Raw genomic sequence first — 24,028 nt, forward strand, 5'->3', positions numbered from 1 at the left:
AGGCTCAGAAAGGTAATATGAGAACTGCCAGGGGAAAGGAGAAGAAAAAGAATGATAATTAGGGATGGAGAAAGAAGGGTAGTAGGCAGTGTGACAAAGTTGCGAAGAACAGGTAGAAAAGTGCTAGATCCAACCATTCACATTATAAATGTGGAATGAAATGTAAGGCTCCTCCTGTCAGCAAAAATTTCTTTGGCTCAGTGGGAACTTGCACTTGATCTTCCAGAGGACAGAAAAGCATCACTATATCCAAGGAGACTGTGTGTAGTTTGTGGCTATTCAGAAGATGAGATAACTGAAAACTAAGTCTAGAAGCAAAACTGTGCCCTTTAAGGGCACAACGGTTGGGCAGGATTAGGGAAAGCATTTATGAAACCTTTAGATTTTTATCTGTTTTTAACTACTCAAAACTTATCTGCAGAAAAATATGAATAAGTGATACCATTTATTTCTCATTCTAGTGAAATACAGTTTTTTATATATATATATATATATATATATATATATGCACACACATATTTTAAAGGCAGAAAGACTTCTGTGTCATCTTGAGGAGATGACTACAAGAAAGACTAGACAGGTCCACCTTAAAATACTGGTCAATTTGCAATAAAAAAAATAAACCAAATCAAGACAATAATAATAACCCCCTCACACACACAAAATCCCAAAGGAAAATACATTAATTTTGCAATATTTGGGTCAAGATTAAAATCATAAAAGTAATCTATTCTATCGGTCTCAAATGGCTATTGCATTCTAAATTGTGATGTTGCTGAAAATAACATTTGCAAATATCTAAGTATAGCTAAGCTGACTTTTTTTTAATTGATAAACATGGAAGCAAATTCATGAAGTTACAGCAGGATGGTGATGTTTGCTTATTGTTATTTTTTCTATACTCTTACTGTGTCATAACGTGTTAAAAAGAAAGTTAAAAACAAAGAGAAAGCAGGATTTTCTGTTTGTTTGAGATGTTATCCTGCATATTGTTTTGGATATTCATCAATTTTATATTTGAATGAGAAAATATTTAAGGAATTTATTTTCTGCATTTACTATGATGGTGAGAAATATGCTAAAATATTCCTCTGACCAGCTTGAAATTTTGTATTTCTAATATTACTGATTCATAAATAAATAAGATTGATCATTAAATAGCATCAGTAAAATTCAATTCAAATTGAATACTTTGTTTAAAGGAAGTGCATATTCCCCTTTAAAACATATGAGGTAAGATGCCATGTCATTGCAGCACACTTAGTCCATACTACTCATTTAGGAAACTTCATCAGGAACACAGCTACACACCCACTATTCATCTAGACACTTGGTTGATCTAATACAAAGATATAAATATATTGAAACTGAAATATAAGGCAGAGAAATATTTGTGTGCCTAAGACATGAGCTTTGGTTCCCCAAAACCTGTGAAACCTTTCACTACATATTTTCTTTTATTTAATTTATGCTTCAGAGTTGAGAGGAAGTATCACAACTCACGCATTCAGGTACGCTTTTTTGTCTCATAAGCAGCAAAGAAGTTATCAACATCTCTGAATAATTATGACAAAAGAACTGAGTGTCATGCAGTTCATTTTTTCTTTCAAACTAATAAGCTTAGTAGATATTATAGAACTGTGGAAATTTTGATTAAAAAGTTTAAGCATTTCATTTTTACATCTGTATTATGCTCCACACTAAAACTTTAAACATCAAAGCTATAAATTGGATTCAAAGAAATTGTTTGATGTTATACCTGCAATATGTAACAGAGCTCAAAGCAATTTTCCCACCAAAATGTTTTGCAAAGTCAATTTAAATCACTTACAAAAACATTTCTGAAAATCTGAAAAGTGCAAACATGCACGAATATGCTGTTCACTCTGCTGTAAGACTGTCGGAACTTCCAATATATGCAGTCCTTCTAGATTTTTTAAAAGCTGATTCTAAAAATAATGCCATAAGTTAAAAAACACATACTAAACTCTTACCGTAAGTGGTGTGACTCAGTGTTCATCTGGAAGAAAGTACAGTCCTAATTTGAAAATTCTGAGGTGCAAATTAGGACAGACCTACTAATGCATCAGGATGTTCCTGTTTTAAGAATGTATTTGCAAGGCTATGGTTGTATATGAATACATATCTCAAAGCATTATTTTCTGGCACAGTGATGCCAGAGCTTCACATTAGGCCTGATTCTTAAAAAGGCTGAAAAAAAATCCACAACAAAACACAGTGTATTTTTCTATTATCCCTAATCTAAGAAAAATAACCTTTGAATAACTCCATACGAAAACAAAAGATGTATTCTATTGTCTTGTAAGATAGGATAACAAACAGTGCAAAATATAACAGTACATGCAATATGGATCCTAACACACATAGAAATCGTAACATTGTCTCGTATACAAGCTAGGGGAAGTATGATCCAGATGAAAATGTAGGTACACACCATTTTTAGAACAGCTATTAGTGGTTTATTAAAAAGAATGAAGTAGTATTCAAAGGAGTTGAATCTGTTATCACAGTTCTGTCCTAGAAGTTATATAAGAGAATGACTGTTCCAGGTCAGACCAAAAATCCAACTACCCCAGTACACTGTCTCCCACAGTAGCCAAAAAAGGGATGTTCTACTAACAGTACAAAACCAGGGAAAATGACAATGACACCTGCTAGCATAGCCCCACAGCTATTATAGCCACCAGTCTGATCTAGTGACTAATAATCTGTAATGGGTTTTTCTTTGAATAACTAGTTTAATCACTTTCTGAATTCCTCCGCTACAAATTATGAAGAAAATAGTCAATAGCTCTGATGCTTTAAACCAATACACAAATCATGTAATTGATTTTGGCAATTACTGCAGCAGTTTAATTGACATAAGGATATTTATGTGGTCAATGTATTTATTTTAGAACTTACCTCCATATTCTTACCTTCTGTTTTCAAGAGTACTGAATAAGCATGATGATTCTACAGTTACCAACAAAAAATACATTCTAGAACTACATTCTGGAGAGGAGCTTAATATTTTATATAAAATCACCAGAAGTCAGAAGGACATCTCCAGAGATGGGCTGAAAATCCCAACTTTAGTTCCTGTTCCAGTGTCGATTATGAATTTGTATTGAAATGCACAAAACAGAACTATGAGCAGGGAACAGTACCAAAGAAATGTAATCAACATTTTTACTTCACAAAATATCATTAAAACTTTATCAGGTGGAATGTTTTTGCATTTAAAAGATCTGTACTAGTATTTGCACTGAACTCCAGTGAAATACTTCTGTCATCAAAAAATTAACGTTATCTTTTTAGACACCTAATAGGAGTTCCAATAATTACCTAACTAGTTTTGGTTGTATATTGAAATATTCACAGTGCTATGCTTGCAGGCTCAGATGTTGCAGTAAAACATTTTTTAGACCAAGTCTCTGATTATTTCCTTGTTTCCATATTAAAATGGTAAAAAAAAACTTCTATGAAACACCTTCTACTTCTTATCCCCAAGCTCTCTTAGAGGCTTGTAATTCAGAATATTTGTTTGGAATTGTTTCCTGCTGCATAGCTTTGAATATTTCTATAATTATTTTTGGGGTTTTGTTTAACTGTTTAGTTTACTTTTATACTGTAAATTTTCCTTCTCAACTACCTACTTTTGCAAATCTTCTTATAAAGATTCATAGTGATCTTCACCATTGACTTTCTTATCAATCTAGAAAAAATAAGCTATTCAGAAAAGTGGTGAGATTGTTAATATCAAAATTCATTTTGTTTTTCTTTCCAACTGTTTCACTTAAGGAAGAGTTACAAATGAGTAGCTTCAATTCCAGATGAATTAAACTCCAACTTGGTAGGTAAAACAAACCTTGAAATCCTAAAAGATTAAAGCACCCCAGAGAGCTATTTTTTTAAATGAGTGTTGAACCAAGATACTGCTATATTACAATAAATGCGCTAAGGGTAGGATTCAGTACCCAAGACATAATTGCCTCAGATCATTTTATTCCTAAAGATATCTGCACAGACTTGACAGACACAAAAGGAAAGGATCTGTAGGAGATTTGCGTCCAAATAAAGCAGAAGCAGGAGGCCAAGATGAATAAGCTAGCACAGATAAAATGGCTCTAGACATCTATTTCAAACAGCTGAAACCTATCTTACAAGTCTCATAAAACTTCACACTGAAACATAAAACAATATTACTTGCAATCTGACTTGAAGACAATGACCGTCACGGTCACTGCTAAAATCTGAGATGCTTTACTTTAAAGACACCTAAGGAAAACAAGGTAATCAAATCAATTTAAGTAAGAAAATACAATACCAAATGGGTTAAGCTTTCATGCCCTTGAAGTGAAAACTTCACTGAGCCTACATACACACCCTACATAAAGAAATTCTTTCCCAGTTTAGCTTCTTCTAAAGAATTATCATGTAGGTTGTTCTTTATACAATAACTTTACATGTACTGTGCTAGATCATAGCAGACATTAATTTTATGCAGTTCTTATAGGAGGTGGAATGATTCAGAAAGCACACAAGGAACCCTACTGAAGGGACTTAACAAGGCTTGTGTAGCCTTACCATGATAAAAAAGCATCTTGAAAGCTAAGAGGTTTTAAACATTTAACATGCTTGCAAGCACAGCCATAATAATACCAATTGTGTTTATTTTTAACTTGTTACAGATTCTTTGTATTGAAATACTCCTGCATTATGTTTGTTTGTTTTTGACAGAAACAAAAAGAATGCCACTCTATCCTCTCCTCACCAATACATTGGGAGCACTAGTGGAAAAGCTTGACAAGAGCTGGAAGTGTGTGCTTGCAGCCCAGAAAGCCAATCATGAACATCCAAAGAAGACCAGCAGGTCAAGGGAGTCAGTTCCACTCTCTCTACTCTGCTTTTAGGAGAGTTATTCTGCATTCAGCTCTGGGGCCCCCAGCACAAGGAGGACATGGACCTGTCAGAACAAGTCCAGAGGAGAGTCATGAGGATGATCAAAGGCCTGGAGCACCTCTCCTATGGAGACAGGTTTGAGAGAGTTGTCCATCCTGGAGAAGACAAGACCTTAGAGCAGGTTTCTAATACTGAAAGTGGGCCTAAAAGAAAGATGGAAGAGGGCATCTTTATCATGGAGCTTAATGATAGGAAAAGGGGTAACAGTTTTAAACTAAAAGAGAGTTGATTTATATTACATATAAGGAAAAAATGGTGAGGCACTGGCATAGGCTGCCTAGAGAAGCTGTAGGTGCCCCATCCCTGGAAGTGTTGAAGGCCAGGTTGGATGGGGCTTTGGGCAACCTGCTGTAGTGGGAGGTGTCCCAGCCTGTGGCAGGGGGATTGGAACTAATCTTTAAAGTCCCTTCCAACTCAAACCATTCTATGAAACTAATGATTTACTTATTCCAATTCTATCCCTTTTATTCATCTCTAGATTCCACTTCTCAATTTTCTTGTAAATGCATGTCTAACCAGAGTCTAATCTTGTTGCTCAACTGTAAATCCTTTTTTTTTTTTTTTTTTTTTTTTTTTTTTTTTTTACAAAGTTTAAGATTTTTTTTTAATTATTCCTTTTCTATTTTTGCCATTTCAAATCTTGGTATTTAGAAAGTAGTGCTAAAGCATTGAGTAAGAAAGAAAAACTGATTAAGCTGAAGGACTAATTACTTAGTATTTTTCTAGCAGTGCTGAAACGATTCTAGACACCTAGATTCTAGACACTGTTCTTCATTCAGAACATTTTTCTTATATGAAATCTGCCAATAAAAATCAGCATTGCTGGTAAGAAAATACACTCGATTTTGGTTATGTTAAGCACTATCCTGATTATTATTTGTTTAAAAATGTTCCAGTTTAGTGTTACTTGTACAGTAAGTAATTGAACATTAAGAAACAGCTCTGTAATAAATCATGCATCCTAGGAATCTGACATTTGATGTAACAGAGAAGGTAGAAGAAAGATATTTTTCTTCATATTTAGTACAGATTAGCTATAAAACATAAGCCATCTCAACATTTTGATTTCCAAGTACAGGTTTTGGGGTATTTTTTGCTCTTACCTGGCGTAAAGTACGTGCTACTATGCTTTCAAGTACTGGTCCTCTGTCTTCATGCAGCAGATGAACTTCATCAAGAATCAAGAGTTTTACCAGCTGAGAGAGGGCTACATCACCAACACTTTTCCTTGTCACTACATCCCATTTCTCTGGAGTAGTTACAAGCATCTATGAGCGCAGGAAAAAAGACATATTAAGCATATATAAATAAAAATCCAAATTCACCTTTATTAAAAAATATATTTTAATTTGCAGTTGAGTAAAGGCAATGTAGTACTTACAAAGCTTTTACCTTTTTAAGTTTTACCTACACTGTATATTTGAGGCAGACACAGTCTCCTGCATTCTACATGTGCTGGACATCAAAATAGTAGGCTTCAGTGTGGAAAAATATATGGAACTATCACCAAATAACTTCAAGCTAATGTATGCCATTTGTATACATTTTCTACATTAGAACAAATAGATATTATTTGTCCAGAATCAATTCCTTACATAATCATGCAAGACATTTAACGTTCAAGTCCCTCTAAAAAGTATTTGTGGTAAAATATTTCTAACTGATTACAGCAAACACCTAAGACCTCCCAGAAAAACAATGGTTCTGAGTAACGCTTCAAGGCCCTGGCTAGGAGACAGAAAGCTAACAATGACTTATAAAACTTCTATGTAAATTGCTTATACAAATCTGAAAAAAAGAAAGATAATTTATTCTGATCTTAACATTCAGTTACTGAAAGTACCATCAGAATAATATTAATAGCTTTTAGAAAGCAATAGAAAAAAAAATCAGTTGCATTAAATTTTTTGGAACCCAGATTGACAGACTTCATAACTACAGAATGGCTGAAGTGGGAAGGGACCTCTGGAGGCTGTCTTGTCCATCTCACCCAGATCAAGCAGGGCCACCCTGAGCAAGTTGCCCAGGACCATGGCTTTTGAAGATCTCCAAGAAAGGAGATTTCACAAGCTCTCCTGGTGACCTGTACCAGTGCTTGGTCACCTTCAAAGTACAAAGGGTTTCCTGATGTTCAGATGGAGCCTCCTGCATTTCTGTTTGTATTCACTGCCTCTTGCCCTGGATGAGCCTGGATGCAGCCTCATAGCATTCTCCCTTAGGGTATTTATGTACCCTTTGCGGAGACCCCCCATGCCTTCTCTGTGCTACACTCTGCGCTCTGAGTCCTCTTTCATGTGAAAGATACTCATTTTGTTTTCAGAAGACTAGAAATCATTTTGTCCAGTAATGTTTCTTTTAGAATATTATTTTTAAAATATATATTTTATAAAGCATGCGTTTATGAATACTCTTTTCATCACAAGATATATCCTGACATTTATTAATTCACCTCAGAGAAGTATTTTTCCCTGCAGTGCCTCACAATATTGTCCCAGTCCAATTATTTTACTTTCAGAATCCTAGTCTTTGCTAATTACCAAGAAACACTTCTGAAGACATTGTCTTTGTGATGTTATCCAAAAAGATGTTCCTGTCCTGCAATATTTAAAACTCAGTGCAAGAAAGACCAAGTCATATCACTGAGAACGTGGGGGATGTTTCCTTAAAACATTATCGCATGTGTTTTGCTAGCAAATACAGATTTTTCAAGTGTTTGCAATCCTACAAAATAGTAGGTGTAAAAATGTATGACCATAATTTATGAACCGAATTGTAACACTACTACAGATGCAACTGTTATCACTTTAAAATGAGCCATGTCAACCACAAAAAAAAAAAAAAAAAATTAGCAGCTGTACTTCTGCAGAACATTAATTAGCAAACAGTGAGGAAATATATTTAGCAATGCATATTAAGACTTTAAGGTGTGAAATACTACAAATGCAAGCTACTTAGTTAATTTGCTCAAACTAAATTGCCAATGTTGAGATCTGTTGTTTTTTATGCCAGTCATGTTATCAGAATATATATTTAAATTGATATCATTAATTTTTCTGTTTCTAAGTGATGACTAAATATTCATTATAAAGCTCTTTTACTTTGATCTTACTTTAAAACAGCAATGTTACGCGAAGTAATGACCTGAATTAAAGCTATACTTGATATACTGTCTCATTTAGTAAGACCAGATATCTCCAGAGAATATTTTGCCAGAAAATAAGATCGCTTCTTATATCTATTTTGCAGATAAAAATTACAGTTGAGAAAGAAAATCCTCCAAAAAAAAACAAACAAATCAGCTTTGTAGTCTCAAACTCTAAATTGAATTTAAATGTAAGGCGCTAATTAAAAATATCAGCTAAAAGAAAATGTTGACTACCAGCAAATGTTAGAAAGCTACAGATTATTTTTTCAATTAAAATAATAAACAAAGCAGCATTATGATCTATCTTGTAATTACTTTTAAATGCTGTGGTGGCATTTATATTTGTAATTAATTTTCAGAAATAATATATTTCATCTACAAAGTTATAAACTCAAAAATTAGATTCAGCAAAAGGATTCAACTTTCTGTTTGGAGGCAGAGAAAGAAACCAGTAACCAAACCTTAAAATATCTTTTTAATATATTCTTTTTTATACTTCGACTTCAGTTATCAGCACACTGAGAAGTGTGCTCATTTATATTGCTATTTCACCACTTCACCTCTTTCAGTATTAAAATAGATGGAAAATAAACTGTCGCATTTGTTTAATGAACTAGAACTCATGCAAGACAGTTCAATCTTTTTTTTTATTATTATTTTATTAGGGTATGGGTGAATAGAAATGGGTTAACTGTCGATATTTTTGCTGTCAACTTAAATTTCTCTCTGCACATTAAGTCTCTTTTTCCAATGATTTTTGGATTAATCAAATTAATATTAACATCAAATTAATTAAATATAAAGTCTATTAATAAAGATTCCATACTGACTTTTTCTACTTAAAAAAACATGGAATAGTAAAATTGGCTTATTAAAGAAAAGCCTTCTTAGGTGACAACTGTCACTCATTTAACTTCTGTAACAAGAAAAGACAACATGTTTAAAACTAAACTTTCAACCTAAATGATTTCGTTTAGGTTCAGGGTGATTTGATGTATCTCTGTATTATTTTATGTAACGTTCACATAAGAACTCAAAGAAAAAAAGTCAAATTACTTCACTTTGAAAAACAAAGTCAAAGGTGACAATGCTAGCTGGTAACTTCAACCTCAATTGACAAACACTTTCAAGTGACTGTGAAAATGCGCTTTTCTATAATTGTACAATTTGCAAAATATTTTTAGCAGTTTCTCTTCAGTCCCCTTAAAAGCCAGCCTTCATGATAAAAGGAAGTTATGTTTTCATACCATATTTTCAGAAAATTTTGAAAAATGCATGGGGTTTGATGTTGTTGTATGGGGTTTTTCTTAGTCTGAAAAGGCCTATGGTCTCATAGAGAGGAAAAGATCTTCCATTAATTTCTAACAGCTGGCACAGCCTGCACGTTTACTTTTTCAATAGCTCACTTGCAATCCTTTAAATTCTTCACTTGCTTCTTAAATTTTCCTGAACAGATCCTGCATGTGACTAGTATCTGATTTCTGTGTGAGTAATTTGTGCGCCCCTCCTTGAGGCTAGTAAAACTATGTTAATACCCTCAGATTCACACTCCCACAGGTCCAATCCACATATGAAAATATTTTAGAACAAACTACATAAAATATTAACTACAATTTCCCATACTAAAAAAAAACAACACTGCTTTTAAGTTCTTCAAGAAAATTTTCAAGAATGGTTTCCCTCTTTTAGCTACTTCAGCCTCCAAACACATCCGCCACTTGTCTGACCTTTTGTTCCTTTCAAGCATACAACAATTGAAACTCAGGAAAAAAAATACAGATAGCTTCCTAATTACTATGATAAATGCTTAGAAAACACTTACAAAAGATCTAGGTTATTCTTCCTATCTGCCAAATATTTTCAAACCAAAATGTATAAAAACATATCGGGGGTTGGACCCAATGATCTCTTGGGGTCCCTTCCAACCCCTGCAATTCTGTGATTCTGTGAAGAACTAGTTGACTAGGATATCAGGCTGAGCATCAACTGGGATGATAGGAAAGAATGGTGTTCATATTTGGACAAAATACCATTCTGATTATTAAAAAGATGGTTGTGAATCATCAGATTAGTAAATTCAATTCTGTGCTCTGTTATTTTTAAAGTGGATTCTCAAAATAGTCTACCTTACATGTGTTCAAACCCTTCTGGAAGGTAAGTAAAGTAGGCTTGCATGGCAAATTCTAAACAAATTATTTTATTTTATTTTTTTCATTATTAGACCTTATAAAAACCTGTATTTTGAGACTGAAAATGGGTTTATATAAATTCATGTACTATGATGAGTAAACACCCTATAAGTCAAAATTTTGGTAATTTCTCTTTAAAAGGTGCTTTTTTAAAAAAAATAGTTTTTATTTGTGATGCACAATAAACATTTCAACTACTATTTGAATACAAGACATTTGAAGGAAATGATGAAATGCCTATAAAAGAAAGAAATTTTTAATTTCTTACAGCAGAGATTTAATGGGCATTCCTGAGAATAAAAATGAAACATTCTGACAAACAAGAGGAACACAAAATTGACAACAGTTTGTCATAATCAGCCCCATTCAGAAAGCAGATCTTGCTGCTTTCTGTTCAATTGTTTTTTACAAAATGACTACGAGTAAAGGCTTTTGTACTAGAATTACCCAGTAAAATAATCCCAGAAAGAATTACCCAGAAATTCTTTTTGCACTAGAATTACCCAGTAAAATCCCAGAGAACTAAACCGAATGTAATTGATGACTTAAAAACATTGATTAGAAAAGCAACAAAGTTGAACAACCAAAAATATCTTTTTACAGAATCGCTTACAACTACACCTGAGCAAATATATTGGTTGCTCCACCTCCCAAACGCTTGACTCATCTTCAGATTGGTGTTCACTTCTGTGTTTTAATTTTTTTTGTATCTGTGTTTAGAAATAATTTATGAGCAGTAATTCTTTTAATAAAGTGTCTCATGAGAATCATGGTAACTTAAAGTGTTTGATTTTTTTTCTTTACTTTTATGTTTTAATAGGATCATGTGAACCATCAGCAAGATCTGCTAGAGATGGCAAGGTGGTGCACATGTAGAAATTTTCCTAGGAGGTGAGGAAGACATCCTTTGGGGAATTTTTCAGAGAAACAGCAAACACTGGGATTAACAGCAAACATTGGGATTAACTGCTATTTAGCATTTCTTTGTACCTTTTGTACCACTTGCTATTAATTAATCCTCTTACTATTTCAGCATCCTCAGGAAATGAAAAAGAAAACCAAGCCTTATTTTAGAAAATAACCTGATGCCTGCAGCTATATACTCCAGAGGCTACCTCCTGTGCAAAGACTGATGGAATTATTTGTTTTGTTGATAGAATGACAAAGTCTGAATGAAGATACCACAGCCAAAGCTAAGCAGAGGTAAAGAGATTGAAAACAGCTAAAATACAGACTGGAAGTAACTTGAAGGGATAAGCTCCATTGGAAAATGAATGTTATATATTTAAGGAGTTTGCCTTTTAACAGCATAAGGCAATAATTAGGTATGACTACAGGTTATTTCATCACTTGTAGATTAAAAATTTTTCTTTTAATGAAATTACATGTGATGAAGCAAAGCATCATTCCACGTGAAGAAAAGAAGAAAACTTACTAAAACCAGTTATTTTCAGGAGTGCCTGGATGATGTTGAAGGACACTTTTATGGTCCATTCCATTTGTAGATACAGTTACAGACAAAGACTAGTGCATGAACCAAATGAAAGGTCTAAGGATCTAAAAGCTTCGGAAAGCACAGAACCATCCTCTTTCTATGTTACTGCCTGTAATAAGTTTGATGAATCATTGTGCTGGAGACATAGGTGGGAAGCAACAGAATTCTGGTCTAGACACTGCTGCTTTTTTGTCAGTATTCAAAGACACTCTCTCAAAGATCTGCTTCTGTAGATTTCAGCTAATATAGCTTCCTCATCTTTATCATTTTCACCTCTTTACTGGTTTCTCTTCTCCCACTCCTTCACACACATCCTTAACTCCACCTCACCACACTTGAAAAAATATGCATCTGATCCTACAGCATGTTCTCTTCAGTCACAGCCAGGACTCCTCATCTTCTGACAGCTTTTGGTCATGGGGCATGGACATACTACACAGTTTACTCTATTCATGGTGTAACTATTTATCATGGTGCTTTTTCTTGGCCCTTGCATAATGTTCACTGCAAGAGCTTCACTCACACACAAACAGAGATGCAGAAAACTGCATGCAGTTACACACATCCACCCAGACGAGCCTTGCATTGGAATGCATCATATTCTGCAGTTCTCTATAGAAAGCTGCTACACTGGGGTTATGCTTTGCACAAATTGGAAGTATTTCCCATCAATGATGCTTTCGAGCTTTTCACATTTTAATATTAGATACCCAATATCACACCCAATGAGGGTACTTTGGCACTCGCCAAGGCAAAACTCTGTCAAAACATGTTACAAAGGCATCAGCCTTCAAGTCACTTTCATAATGCTGTTTTTATCCTACTTTTTATTGCAGGCATACTCTGCATGATTTATTCAAGCATTTTACAAAACCTCATGCAAGCAGGAGCTCAGGCAGGGAGTGTAATAAACACATAGAAAGTGAAACAGAGGGCAGCAATTCAAAATAAGAATTTGCGGGAGGAAAGTAGGAAGTACTAAATAATGAATATAAATATATTGCTTTTCATAAATCAGTGACAACCATCTGATGTTATGTTTTACATAGGTAAAACAGAATTATGTCTCCAGTAAGGCAGATTTCTTACACTACAAAGATTGGCAATGTGCTCATTTGGGAGCGTTTGGAGTAATGGCAATAAAGAATTACACACACACATATATACATGTATGTATATATCTTCGTATATATTTATCTTTGAAACTTTCAGTAGTAAGACTACACTTAGAAAGACAGTGAGTATTTCATGTTAGAAAGACTTACAGAGGTTGCTTATATTGATGCATAACAGCAGCAATTAGTAAGCCATCAACACTAACATCAATAATCAACATGTCTAGAAATCAACAAGGGAACAACAAAAAAAATTATACAGCCACTTAGAATTCATTAGAACAGCAAATTAATTTCTAACTGAAGAAACAACTTCATTTAACATATATTATTTTATACCTTAACCTTAGAAACTCATAATTACAAATGATTTTGTTCCTTTACAGAGCCCATCAAACCCATGTAATGAAAAGGCAACTGATTGACACCTACTCTCTGGACACCTACTTAGCAGAGCAAGATACAACGACACCTCACATGTACCATTGACCTGATTTTTCCAATATTAGTTTACTTGTAGTATAGATAGTTTCACAGAGAGTTACAAATAATAGATGGAGGTTCATAGATCTAAAGTTTTATGCTTTAAGCTCAATCCTGGATGTCCCACTGATTACAAAATTCATGCATGAATTCCAGTACTAAATTTAAAACTCCATACGATTGGACTTTGCCAAAGTCAAAATAAAATGGAATTAAACCCAGTCTAGCCAACAAGACTGCTGAGTCAGAAGAATTTCTTTTTGTTGCTGTGAAAGCAATGAATGTTTTTACACTGTTAATGGAAGAATACAAAACTTTACATGAGGAATAATTACATTAGTCTTAGGAGAAACTATGAAAAGCAGTATGCATTAGGATCGCTATAGCTCTTACTTGAGAAAGAATGTAAGAGCATCTGCCCTCTAGGTTTTTTCTAGGAAAAAAAACACACCATCACCACTATCTTTTTAAAGTCAGTACACATTTTAACAACCGTGATTACAAATGAGGAAGAGCAGCTTGCATGCTTTGTGAAATTTAGCTCTTATATCGTAAAATATGTAATTAGCCACTCAGCCTTCAAGTTTAAATAATGATCTAAATGTTTTAACAGAGTTTGATCCTAAACATTACCCTTTTTTTCCTCCCTCTTTGCTGTTAATCAACTCACTAATTATAGTTATACTAACCTCTGATATACTACTGTCAGGTCTGATTGATGCCAATAGCTCCCTTAATCAGATCTGACAACTTACAGCAAGTGCCTGTCTCTGGAGACACTGCTTACAGCCTGCTTGTTATTAAGTCTTCTCTGTGTTATTTTGCAATTTCTTCTCCCTCAGCCTCTTTTTCGTAGAGAACAGAGATAGTAAAATAGCAACAAAACATACACAAAAACACTCTACAGCCATGTTTTTAAATTGTATTGTAGCTAAAATTGGTAAGTTTGCTTACTGGATAATTTATGGGGAAAAACTAAGTATAGGAACTTTTTTTTTTTTGTAAATAGAACAATATTCCACAGTTTTTCCAATGTATGTGTACAGGCATACGCTTAAAACTCATCACAACAGTCCTGCAGATCTCATTATTAACTGTAAATATAAGAAGTTGAGAATAACTTTTGTTAGGATAATTAGAACCTTTTGTTTATTTATTACTCAAAAATTAGCCAGAACAGGGAGTGAGAGATGTATTCCTTTACATAGCACTAAACACAAAAAAACCTGAGCAAATACCCATTCATTCTCTGGAATACAGAGATAACTTCTTATGAGAAACTGTTCTCCAAGAAGCAGTTGTTCTTGATCAGTTCCTTACCCCTCTGTTCTGCTCCTGTACAGCACTACCCTGAGATCTGGATTAACCTAACACAATGTCAAAAATAAAGTTTTCAACAGTGGTACAGTGGCATTTGGTTCCAAGTATCCTTTTTAACATACTATTTTCTCAACAGTTTTATTTTCTTCCACAGATTTGTATGCCAGAGGAAGAAAGAAGAAATTCAAGAAGTTCCCCCCCCCTTTTTTTTTTAATCCCCAACTTTTTTTTTTTTTTTTGAGAATCAATGAAAATCACTGTTTCAGAAACATAGTAAGTGTAAACTGAAGAAATGTTTCTTGGTTCAGCTGAGATGCAGATGTTAAACAAATATTGCACCAAGAGCCAATTTTGTGGCATGTGTTCACGCAAGCACAACCAAAACAGCAAGTCATTTGCTTTCATGCAAGTTTTATTTCATGAAATTCATTTTCAAGTCTACACTCCAAAAAAAAAAATTACATATGATAATATTAATGACAATCAGTGCTGAAGGTGATTGCAACATTCTACAGTATGATTGATATTTTTTATTCTCCTGTTATACTAACTAAAAACTTGTACACACTTTGGATTTCAGCAGGATCTTTTAAATGCTCAGAGTAAACACCAACATTTCACAATTGTGATGGAAGGATCTTATCAAATGGAGTTCCACAGAAGTTTATCCAGCTCAGTACTATTGCATATTTTTTCATGAGTAATCCTAGAGATTATACCCACTGAACCTTCAATTGATATGATGCATCATGGAACTGTAAATGTGTTGGATTACAGAGAAAGAATTCAAAAATGCCTTAGTAAGTTAAAGGAACAGATGCATTTATGAATGAGATTCTGTAATAAAATTTCTAGATTCTACACTGAGGATTAGAGTCATCTTGCCTATCTTGCCCATTTTAATTTATTTTATAAATTTACCATCTAAACTTGTCTGTGTTCCCTCTTGCTGGCTCATTTCACCCATCTCAGTATAAAAGTCTTAGAAATCTTTTGTCTATAGTGTTCTCCCTACAAGAAGCCAGTTTATACTAGTTGCCTAACTTACAGATGGCTAAAACAAAAACAAATTAGTCTGACCCTTTGGAATAATTGTCTGAACAAGTACAGGATGTAAAAACTGGCAAGACAGTAGTTGGGCAAGGCAAAGAGAAAAAGTACATCAGTCTGAAAGTGAATGAAGAATGCTATGCTGGTGCAAAAAATGAAACCTTGGAACAGAAATGCTGTTATTTGGACATGCTAAATAGAATTACAGAGTTATAGAATTATAGATAATCCTGAGTTGGAAGGCACCCTCAAGGATCACCGAGTCCAACTCCTGGGTTTCAACTCAAAAAAAAAAAAAAAAAAAAATCAAACCGTGCAAACCGTGTGTCTGAGAGAGTGCTGTCTAAATGTTTCTTGAACTCTGGCAGGCTTGGTGCTGTGACCACTGCCCCGGGGAGCCTGTCCCAGTGCCCAACCACCCTCTCGGTAAAGAACCTTTCCTGATATCCAGCCTGAACTGGATTTTGCAGCTTCAAGCCATTCTTTTGGGTCCTAAATAAAAACAAACCTGTCACTCTGCTTAGCAGCAGAATGACCTTGGAGCAAACTTTATGTTTTGGGCAACTTAATCCAAGAAGTGCAAAACATCTGAGAGTCCAGAAATGAAAAATGAGAATGACTAAATGTAAATGAAGCATAACATTTAAGAAAAATTTAAATGAATTGATGCTTAGACTAAATAATAAGGACTGAACACAGATAACTACAACTTTGAGAGTCTTCAAAAAGCGAGCAGCAGTGGCTGGGGAAGACAGACATTCAGAAACGGGAAGCGATAATAAAATTTGAGTATGACTTAGGTTTAAAATAGGATTTTGTAAACTACATTAAAAAAAAGTGAATCTCCTGAGGGAGATTCATCAGGAAGTTTAGGAAAGCTCTGTCATCAGGATGTTGTAAAAGCATATTAGACCAGTATTTGTCAATGGTGGAATATATGTATCACATCTATTTTGGCAAAAAAGACAGGTTAGATTAACGCTTGTCCTAATTTTTACGGTTTTAATATCAGCTTAGTGTACATAACTGCACTTAATGATGCATTCACACTAAGGCAAATGTCCTCAACACTTCAATTAAAAAACATCCTTCAAATTTCACTTCTAAACACATATTCTAATTATACTCTATATGAATAATTTAATATGCTATGAATATATGCTTTACTTATAAAACATACTCCATACTAATATTGAATATGCTTTAATTCTATAGTAAAGTAGAGTGTGCTTAGGTATTGCATGCGAAGGCAAGTTAGATTCTTTAGGATATTCTTTAAAATATGTTTGTAATAGAGTATAGAAAAGTCTGTACTTCTAGATGGAGTCATATATTGTAAGATTATCTGCAGTATTTGTAAGTATTAATTTGAAGTCTGAAGTGTTTTTTCTTTTGTTCCACAAACAGTCAAAATAAATGCTAAACAACCCAAAATACGCTCTAACATGCAAAATGACAACTTAGAGGAAATAAATTCTAAATTGCTTTGATGTCGTTTTGTAACTTACTTCAAGTCTGTTGCATTTTCAACTGACCAGAAGCTGTAAAATTTGAAAGAGAGCCAAAAGAGGCAAACATATCCTCAGAAACCTGTCCTCAACGCTACTCAAATAACCTATCTTTTTGCAGAGGAATATTCACTCAGCAGGCACAGCTGTTATTCTGCAATTTTTACAGCTAAATCAAAGATAATTGGACTTCTGAGTACCTTTAAATTGTACTCTGGGAGAAGGGTCTAACTTAATGCATCATTTGCATTAACTATAAAAGACTGCTTTTTTATCCTGTAAAATTTACAGTGCTTAAAAAAGTATTTGGAAGCACAAAGCAGTTAGTAATTTTATAGATGTGGATTTCTTTTGCACAGAACCCTTTTAGTTATAAAAGGCCATTAAAACCAACGAAAGTAAATCATTCTTCCAAGTACTTCATAGATAAAATATTAATGATAATAGACACTATTGAAAAATATATTTCTGCAAGTAGCTCCCTACAAGTTCTACTGGCATTCTCAATGCCAAAAAAAGCCCCAGAGAAAGCATCCTACAATAATATTTTATTTGGTGTTTTTAATAAATTAATATAATTATTCATATGAAGATGAGTAATTAGTTCATACCATGAAGTAATTCAGATTCAGATTTTTTGCTGTTAATTTAAGAACTCCAGTTGAGGCATTATTTATTTTTACTTATTAAGATTCATTGCACTTTAGAATTTAACATTTAGACAATGTATTTTAATGATTTTCCAGTCTTAATTTTGCACACAAAAACATGAAAAGCACACTGCTTATTAACCTTCCATCACTGGAAAAGAAAATTTGAAATTTGTTTGACAAAATAATATCTTTCATCATTAAAGAGGAAAAACTGCATGGAACACTTTAGCAGGCAAAATGGTGTCTAAAATAGTTCCTTGCTCATATTTTATTGATACATGCAGCAAATATCACATAGGCAATTCCATCAAAATAGACTAATTTTGATGTTCACAAGAAGTGAGAAGGCACCTCTAGAGATCTGCCAGTCCACCTGCTTTCCTTAAAACAGGGTCACAAAGAACAAACTGCTCACGACTGCATCCAGTTGGATTTTGAGTGTCTCTGAGGTGAAGACTCTACCTCCTCTCTAGACCAACTGTTTCATGGCTGACCACACTCACAGGAAAGTATTCTTATGGTTAAACAGAATTTCCTGTATCATAATTTGTGCCTGCTGCCTCCTGTCCTTTCACTGAATGCTGCTGTGAAGGTCTGGCTCAGTCTTTTTTACACCCACACATCAGGTACCATGTACCTGTACCATACACACTGACCACATATCTCTGAGCATTCTCATCTCTAGACTGAATGACCCCAGCTTGTTCTACCTCTCCTATGTCAAATCTTCTTGTCCTTTAACACATTCGTGTCCCCGTGATGGACTCCTTCATGTCCCTGTCTGTCTTGTACCAGGAAGCCCTAACCTGACTGTCTTCCACCATGTGTTAAGTGTTCTTCCTCCAGCCCATTTCTCTTAGTGGCTAGGAATTGCTGAAAGTTGGTCCTAACAACAGAGCCTGAAGCAAAGAAAGCATGAAGTACTTCAACCTTTTACATGACCTTTATCATCAGCTCCCTTACCCCATTTTAGCAGCCAGCCCACGTTCTCCCATCTTCCATTTGCTGCTAAGAATATACCTATAGAAGACTTCCTTGTTGCCTTTAACCTTGCCACATGGTCTTTGACTTACCTAACCCCACCTCTTCATACTCTAACCACAATGACATTCCTTCCAGGTCTCCTGTCCCTGCATCCACCTCTAATATGCTTCCTTTTTATGCTTGTGTTTTGTCCTGCAAACCTCCTGCCACTTTTGCTTGACCTGTAGTGCTCATTGATATGAACAACTTTTGAGCTTGGAGGCATTAACTAGCAGTAACAATTTCACAGAATCACTAGACTCTGAAAGGCTAAAAGCCTCCATCTTAAGTATTTAAGTATCTTATTTGATCAGTGTCATATCCTCATTAAGTGATTAACAGGGGAGTGTAAAATATTGCATTAATATGCTATTTGATCAGTTTTCAACACGAGATCATTTTTCTGGTCACTATAACAGTTTAAGAATCACATGTATTTTGTGATTCTTACACACACTGCACTTTCTGAAGCACTTTAAGCTAAGACTATGTTCAGCATAAAACTGTAAAATCTCAAGAATCATACTGCACGACAAACACATTAAGCTATCTGCACTTACTACAATTACAATCCAATTTACTTATCAGTACACAACTGAATGAAAACTCTTTGAAATGTTCTGCTACATTAGGAACTCTTCCCCCCATTACCAAGGTTACCAGGTTACCAAATGAATATAACATTGAAGATGTTTGTTTAGAGGGATGTAGCAGCAAAAACAACTTGGCAACTAAGATGGACTGCCTGAAATGTACTAAAACAGGACTAAATAAGTGGAAGAAATCTTACGCTGAGCACTACGCCTTTGACATGAAGTAACCTTTGGTTTGGCTGATACTTTCTAAAATACTAACTTATATGGCAAATAAACTCTAACCAGTACAAACCCAAACTACAAAGACTCAAGAAACAGGCTTAAAATACTGCTGAATCTCATGTAAGGTAACCACTTACTACTGAGGTTTCTACACACTGAGCTGACTAGCCAACAATTGATGGTCTACACAAAGCTGTTCAAATTCTTCAATGCTCTGACTCCACAAGACTGATATATTTATACGCATACACACACACACTATACCTGAGTGACTTATAAGGTACAGGAAATTCAAAAGCAACTTCTCCTAATAGCTTCAGCACTCCACTGAAGAACTGGGAGAGAAACTTAGCACCTCCAGCTGGGCTTGTTTCTCCCTACCATCAGGTACCCTAGTAGTACTCGCAATGTAGCTTAAAACATTACAAGTATTTTGCAATTTACATGCAGTTCACTAGCCTCTGGATGATCACTGTGTTGTAATAATACAACTAATATCACTCATGTTAAGGTCAAGACAAATTAATTCAGTTGGTCCTGGTCATTCAAAAGTCAAGACATCTGACCTATTTTTAAAAATGTTGTCCTATCAATTACAAACCTAGTAACAGAGACAGAAGATGCTGAACCCTCAAGAAAATGACTGAAGGACAGCAGTCCTCTCAACATAAATACAATTTGTATAATATTCTACTTAAACAAAATTTTAATTTGTATAGGTACAACACTACTCTTAGATTATTATATCTGTTACTCAAATGCAACAGATATTAACACCAGAGTTTTTTCTCTTTATTTGAAATTTTTAAAAATCTAAATGCAATACTTTTGACATTTTACTTTGTTATTCATTTCCGCAATATTCTAGCAGAATGGAGATGAACCATCAATAAACATTTAATTTTCACATATACAAAAAATATATAGTAAATAATTTTTAATGTCATAAATCACAGGCATTTCCCGTATTGCCTGATTTTAAGTGGTAAATGGACAGAATATTTCATATAAAAAAGACTTTATTGAGAAGAATGATTTTAAGATTTTTTTCTGCAGGCATTTATTAAAAAATAATTTGAGGCAATCATGAAATATTTGCAATTAGTTTCATAACAGGAATAAGGAGTAGATTGATTTAACATGTTCATTAGAAAGTTATTCAGTCAGATCTTCCTATTTTCAATAAGTGATGTGTGTCTGAGATTTCCACTTGAAAAAATTAAGAAATTTACTTGATTCACCTGCAGGTGACACTGTTGGTCTTAGCCATACAACCAAAGAGCAACAGCCTTCCTCTCAATATATTCAGTTGCAGTCTGGATCAAAGATGTATCCAAAGCACAATTATTTTTCTTATATTTGTACACTAGTACTTTTAAAGTTCCACTGTAATATCAAACCTCTGCAGAGACAGTGATTAATGCAAGTGCTTCAAATACAGATATATTTAAAATGAATTTATTCTGATAAAGCTTGAAGTAAATGAAAAACTGTGGGCACTGGAGGAAAGAAATTATATACTTATAGCAAGGGCTCTTCATCCAAATTGAAAACTTTGTATTTTCATACATACATTGAAGTACAATACCAAAAAGTTATATAAGTTCATTAAAAAAATAAAAAAATCCAACATCCCAAACTGGTTCCAAAGCAGTTTAGAAAAACTGGAAGGAAACGGAGCTAAGTCAGGCATGAATATAATTACTTCCAATAAAAGTGAACACAACAAAGAATGCAATTACAAATAAAATCCTATATACTTTAACTACAGAACACACTGAACATTTTTCCCCGTTGTTCAAAATTACTGTAATTTTATTTGGCATCACTTCAACTAAATTTTTTTTGCTAAAACAAAAATTAACTCCCATTTTCCAACCAAATCTAAACAAGGATTTTAGCCAAGTGAGTCATACCAAAGAATGCCAATTATACCTTTTTATCAGAGTATATGGCATTTGACTATTAAACATAAAGTAGATTACTCAAAGGCTGTATTAAAATACTACAGATTATGTAGTAATTGCAAGCAAGTAGGCATGTAGTATAATAAACCACTATACCTGTCTATTTGAAAGAATAAATTATTTCAAATAAAGCTTAAATTGATGTCTTGGAGTAGTGATTCTAATTTCCAAAGCATGGAAACTTGATTTTAGTAAAATCAAGATGGATTCTGTCATAAATCTAGAAATTAATTTAGGTCACAGGCAGCACCTCCAGTTCCTTACAAATTACTACCATTTTTTATCCAAACTGCTACCATTTGATCACATATAAGTACTCTTTCCCCTTTGGCAAAATCTTAGCTGTCATAGGCACATATATTAATGGGACAACAGTAAATCAGAAAGGCTTCCAACAATACCACTAGTGTATTGGAAGAGCGATGCCAAAGAAACAAAAAAAAAAAAAAGAAAAAGAAAAGAATACAATGCTGAAGGGACAGGCTGGTAACATCAGCCTGACAAAACAATGGAATTGTCCCAGCAACAGAAACAAAAGATTGAATGCAGACAATAATTCAACTAAGCTAAAAACTTATCAACTGAACCTACTGAAAAGTTACCCCAAAATCTCTGTATAAACAAAAGTTAATTTCTTAATCATTTTCATCATAGGTGACAACCAAGAATCCTATGTGGGAAGTCACAGAGCTGCTGCCTTCATTTCTGAGAGCTAAAGAATTCAGGAAAAGAGGTTTGGCTCTGAACATTACATGCCTCCCCAAATGCCTCTCTGCTGTTTACCTTTTTTTTTTTTTTTTTTTTTTTTTAAACTTACTTAATTATAACTTCCCCAGGTTGAAGAAAGGAAAAGAGAAAACTGTGGAAAAGCCATATACTTCATAAAAGTGGCACTCAGGGAAAAACTCCTTCCTTGTCTTTAAAGGGTCAACTAATACAAGGTTAAAAAATTGAAAACTCAAGTGTTCCTGAGGTGAGTTGGATGGGCATAGTGGTACTATGGAAGTAGTAGTGAGAGAGTGCTCACTTTAAGTATGTTCTCCAGCTTCAGATCCTAGTGATTTACCAAACCCAATGGCAGGATCACCTAATCCAGGTTTTCTCTTAATTTCCCTTTTGTTATTCCCTATTCTGGAACTCTGGGGGGACAGTTGTAGAAAAAAACAAAAACAAAAACAAAACAAAAAACAAAACAAAACAAAACAAAACTTTTTTTTTTCCTCCACCTCTGTTTATCCATCAAAAACCTTTTGGGATTCCACTTCATCCCTCCAAAATCCAAGCAGAATAAACTCAACCCAGGTAAGGAGCTAGATGTTACTGATCACTATTTTGCTATAAAATGGGAGTGTGCATTGCTTACTGGTGAAGTGACTGACAAGATCAGGACCTTGAAAAGCAGCATTTCAAATCTTCAAATCAAACATAACACAGCAGATATTTGTATATAAATGAATTTTAAGTCTTGTATTCAGAACTTGACAGTAGTCAAGAAATTTATTTAGTATTTACACAAAACATTTTAAAAGGCAGAAAAAAAAGATATGCAACAGCCTGTGTAATTCCATCAAACCTTACTGCCTCTTGGATAGTGTTTTTTAATGCACAATTTACCCTAAAGGTAGCATGGAAAATGAAGCCAGAAGTAAAATTTTATTTTTCAGACTTCAGTCTTCTGAAATGAAGATGACACATAAGGAGATGACAGAATGAGGTGAAAATGACTTTGGGATACAGAAATCATATTGCATGAAGAGATTGTGATGTTTCTTGAGTCACTGAATCATAGATCATCCTGTGTTGAAAGGGACTCATAAGGATTATCGAGTCCAACTTGTACTCCACACAGGGCAACTTAAGAGTTAACCAACAGATCTAGGATCCAAATCCTAGGTCCGAATGCTTCTTAAACAACTGGAGGCTTGGGGCCATGATCAGTCACCTGGAAAGCTTGTTCCAGTGCTTTACCACCTTCTCTCGGTGAAGAGCTTTTTCTGTCCGATCTGAACTTCCCTGAAGCACCTTTAAGCCATTCCCTTGTGTCCTGTCACCAGTTAGGTGAGAGAGGAGATCAGCACTTACCACTCCGCTCCTCCTCATGAGGAGCTTTAAAGAGCAATGAGGACACCCCTCATCCTCCCCTTCTGTAAGCTGAACAAACCAAGTATAGCCCTATATAAAGCCCTTATATTAGGCACCTTAGTCCCTTCACCATCTTTCTTACCCTACTTTGGGCACATTCTAATATTTTTATATCCTGCTTATGTATGGAGTCCAAACCTGCACACAGTGCTCGA

At 34.4% G+C, this 24,028-nt stretch overlaps 1 protein-coding gene across 1 annotated transcript in view; it reads right to left on the reverse strand.

Moving 5' to 3' along the window:
- The window catches only part of ASCC3 (activating signal cointegrator 1 complex subunit 3), a 281,915-nt gene that overhangs the window by 169,834 nt on the left and 88,053 nt on the right, over positions 1–24,028 (reverse strand). The window contains exon 11 of the mRNA XM_082756805.1: positions 6,069–6,233. Coding sequence (XP_082612931.1) covers positions 6,069–6,233 — 165 coding nt within the window. The remainder of the gene's footprint in view (positions 1–6,068; positions 6,234–24,028) is intronic.

Source organism: Aythya marila (genome assembly GCF_965140915.1).
Source record: "Aythya marila genome assembly, chromosome: 3".
In the NCBI taxonomy this organism is placed as follows: Eukaryota; Metazoa; Chordata; class Aves; order Anseriformes; family Anatidae; genus Aythya; species Aythya marila.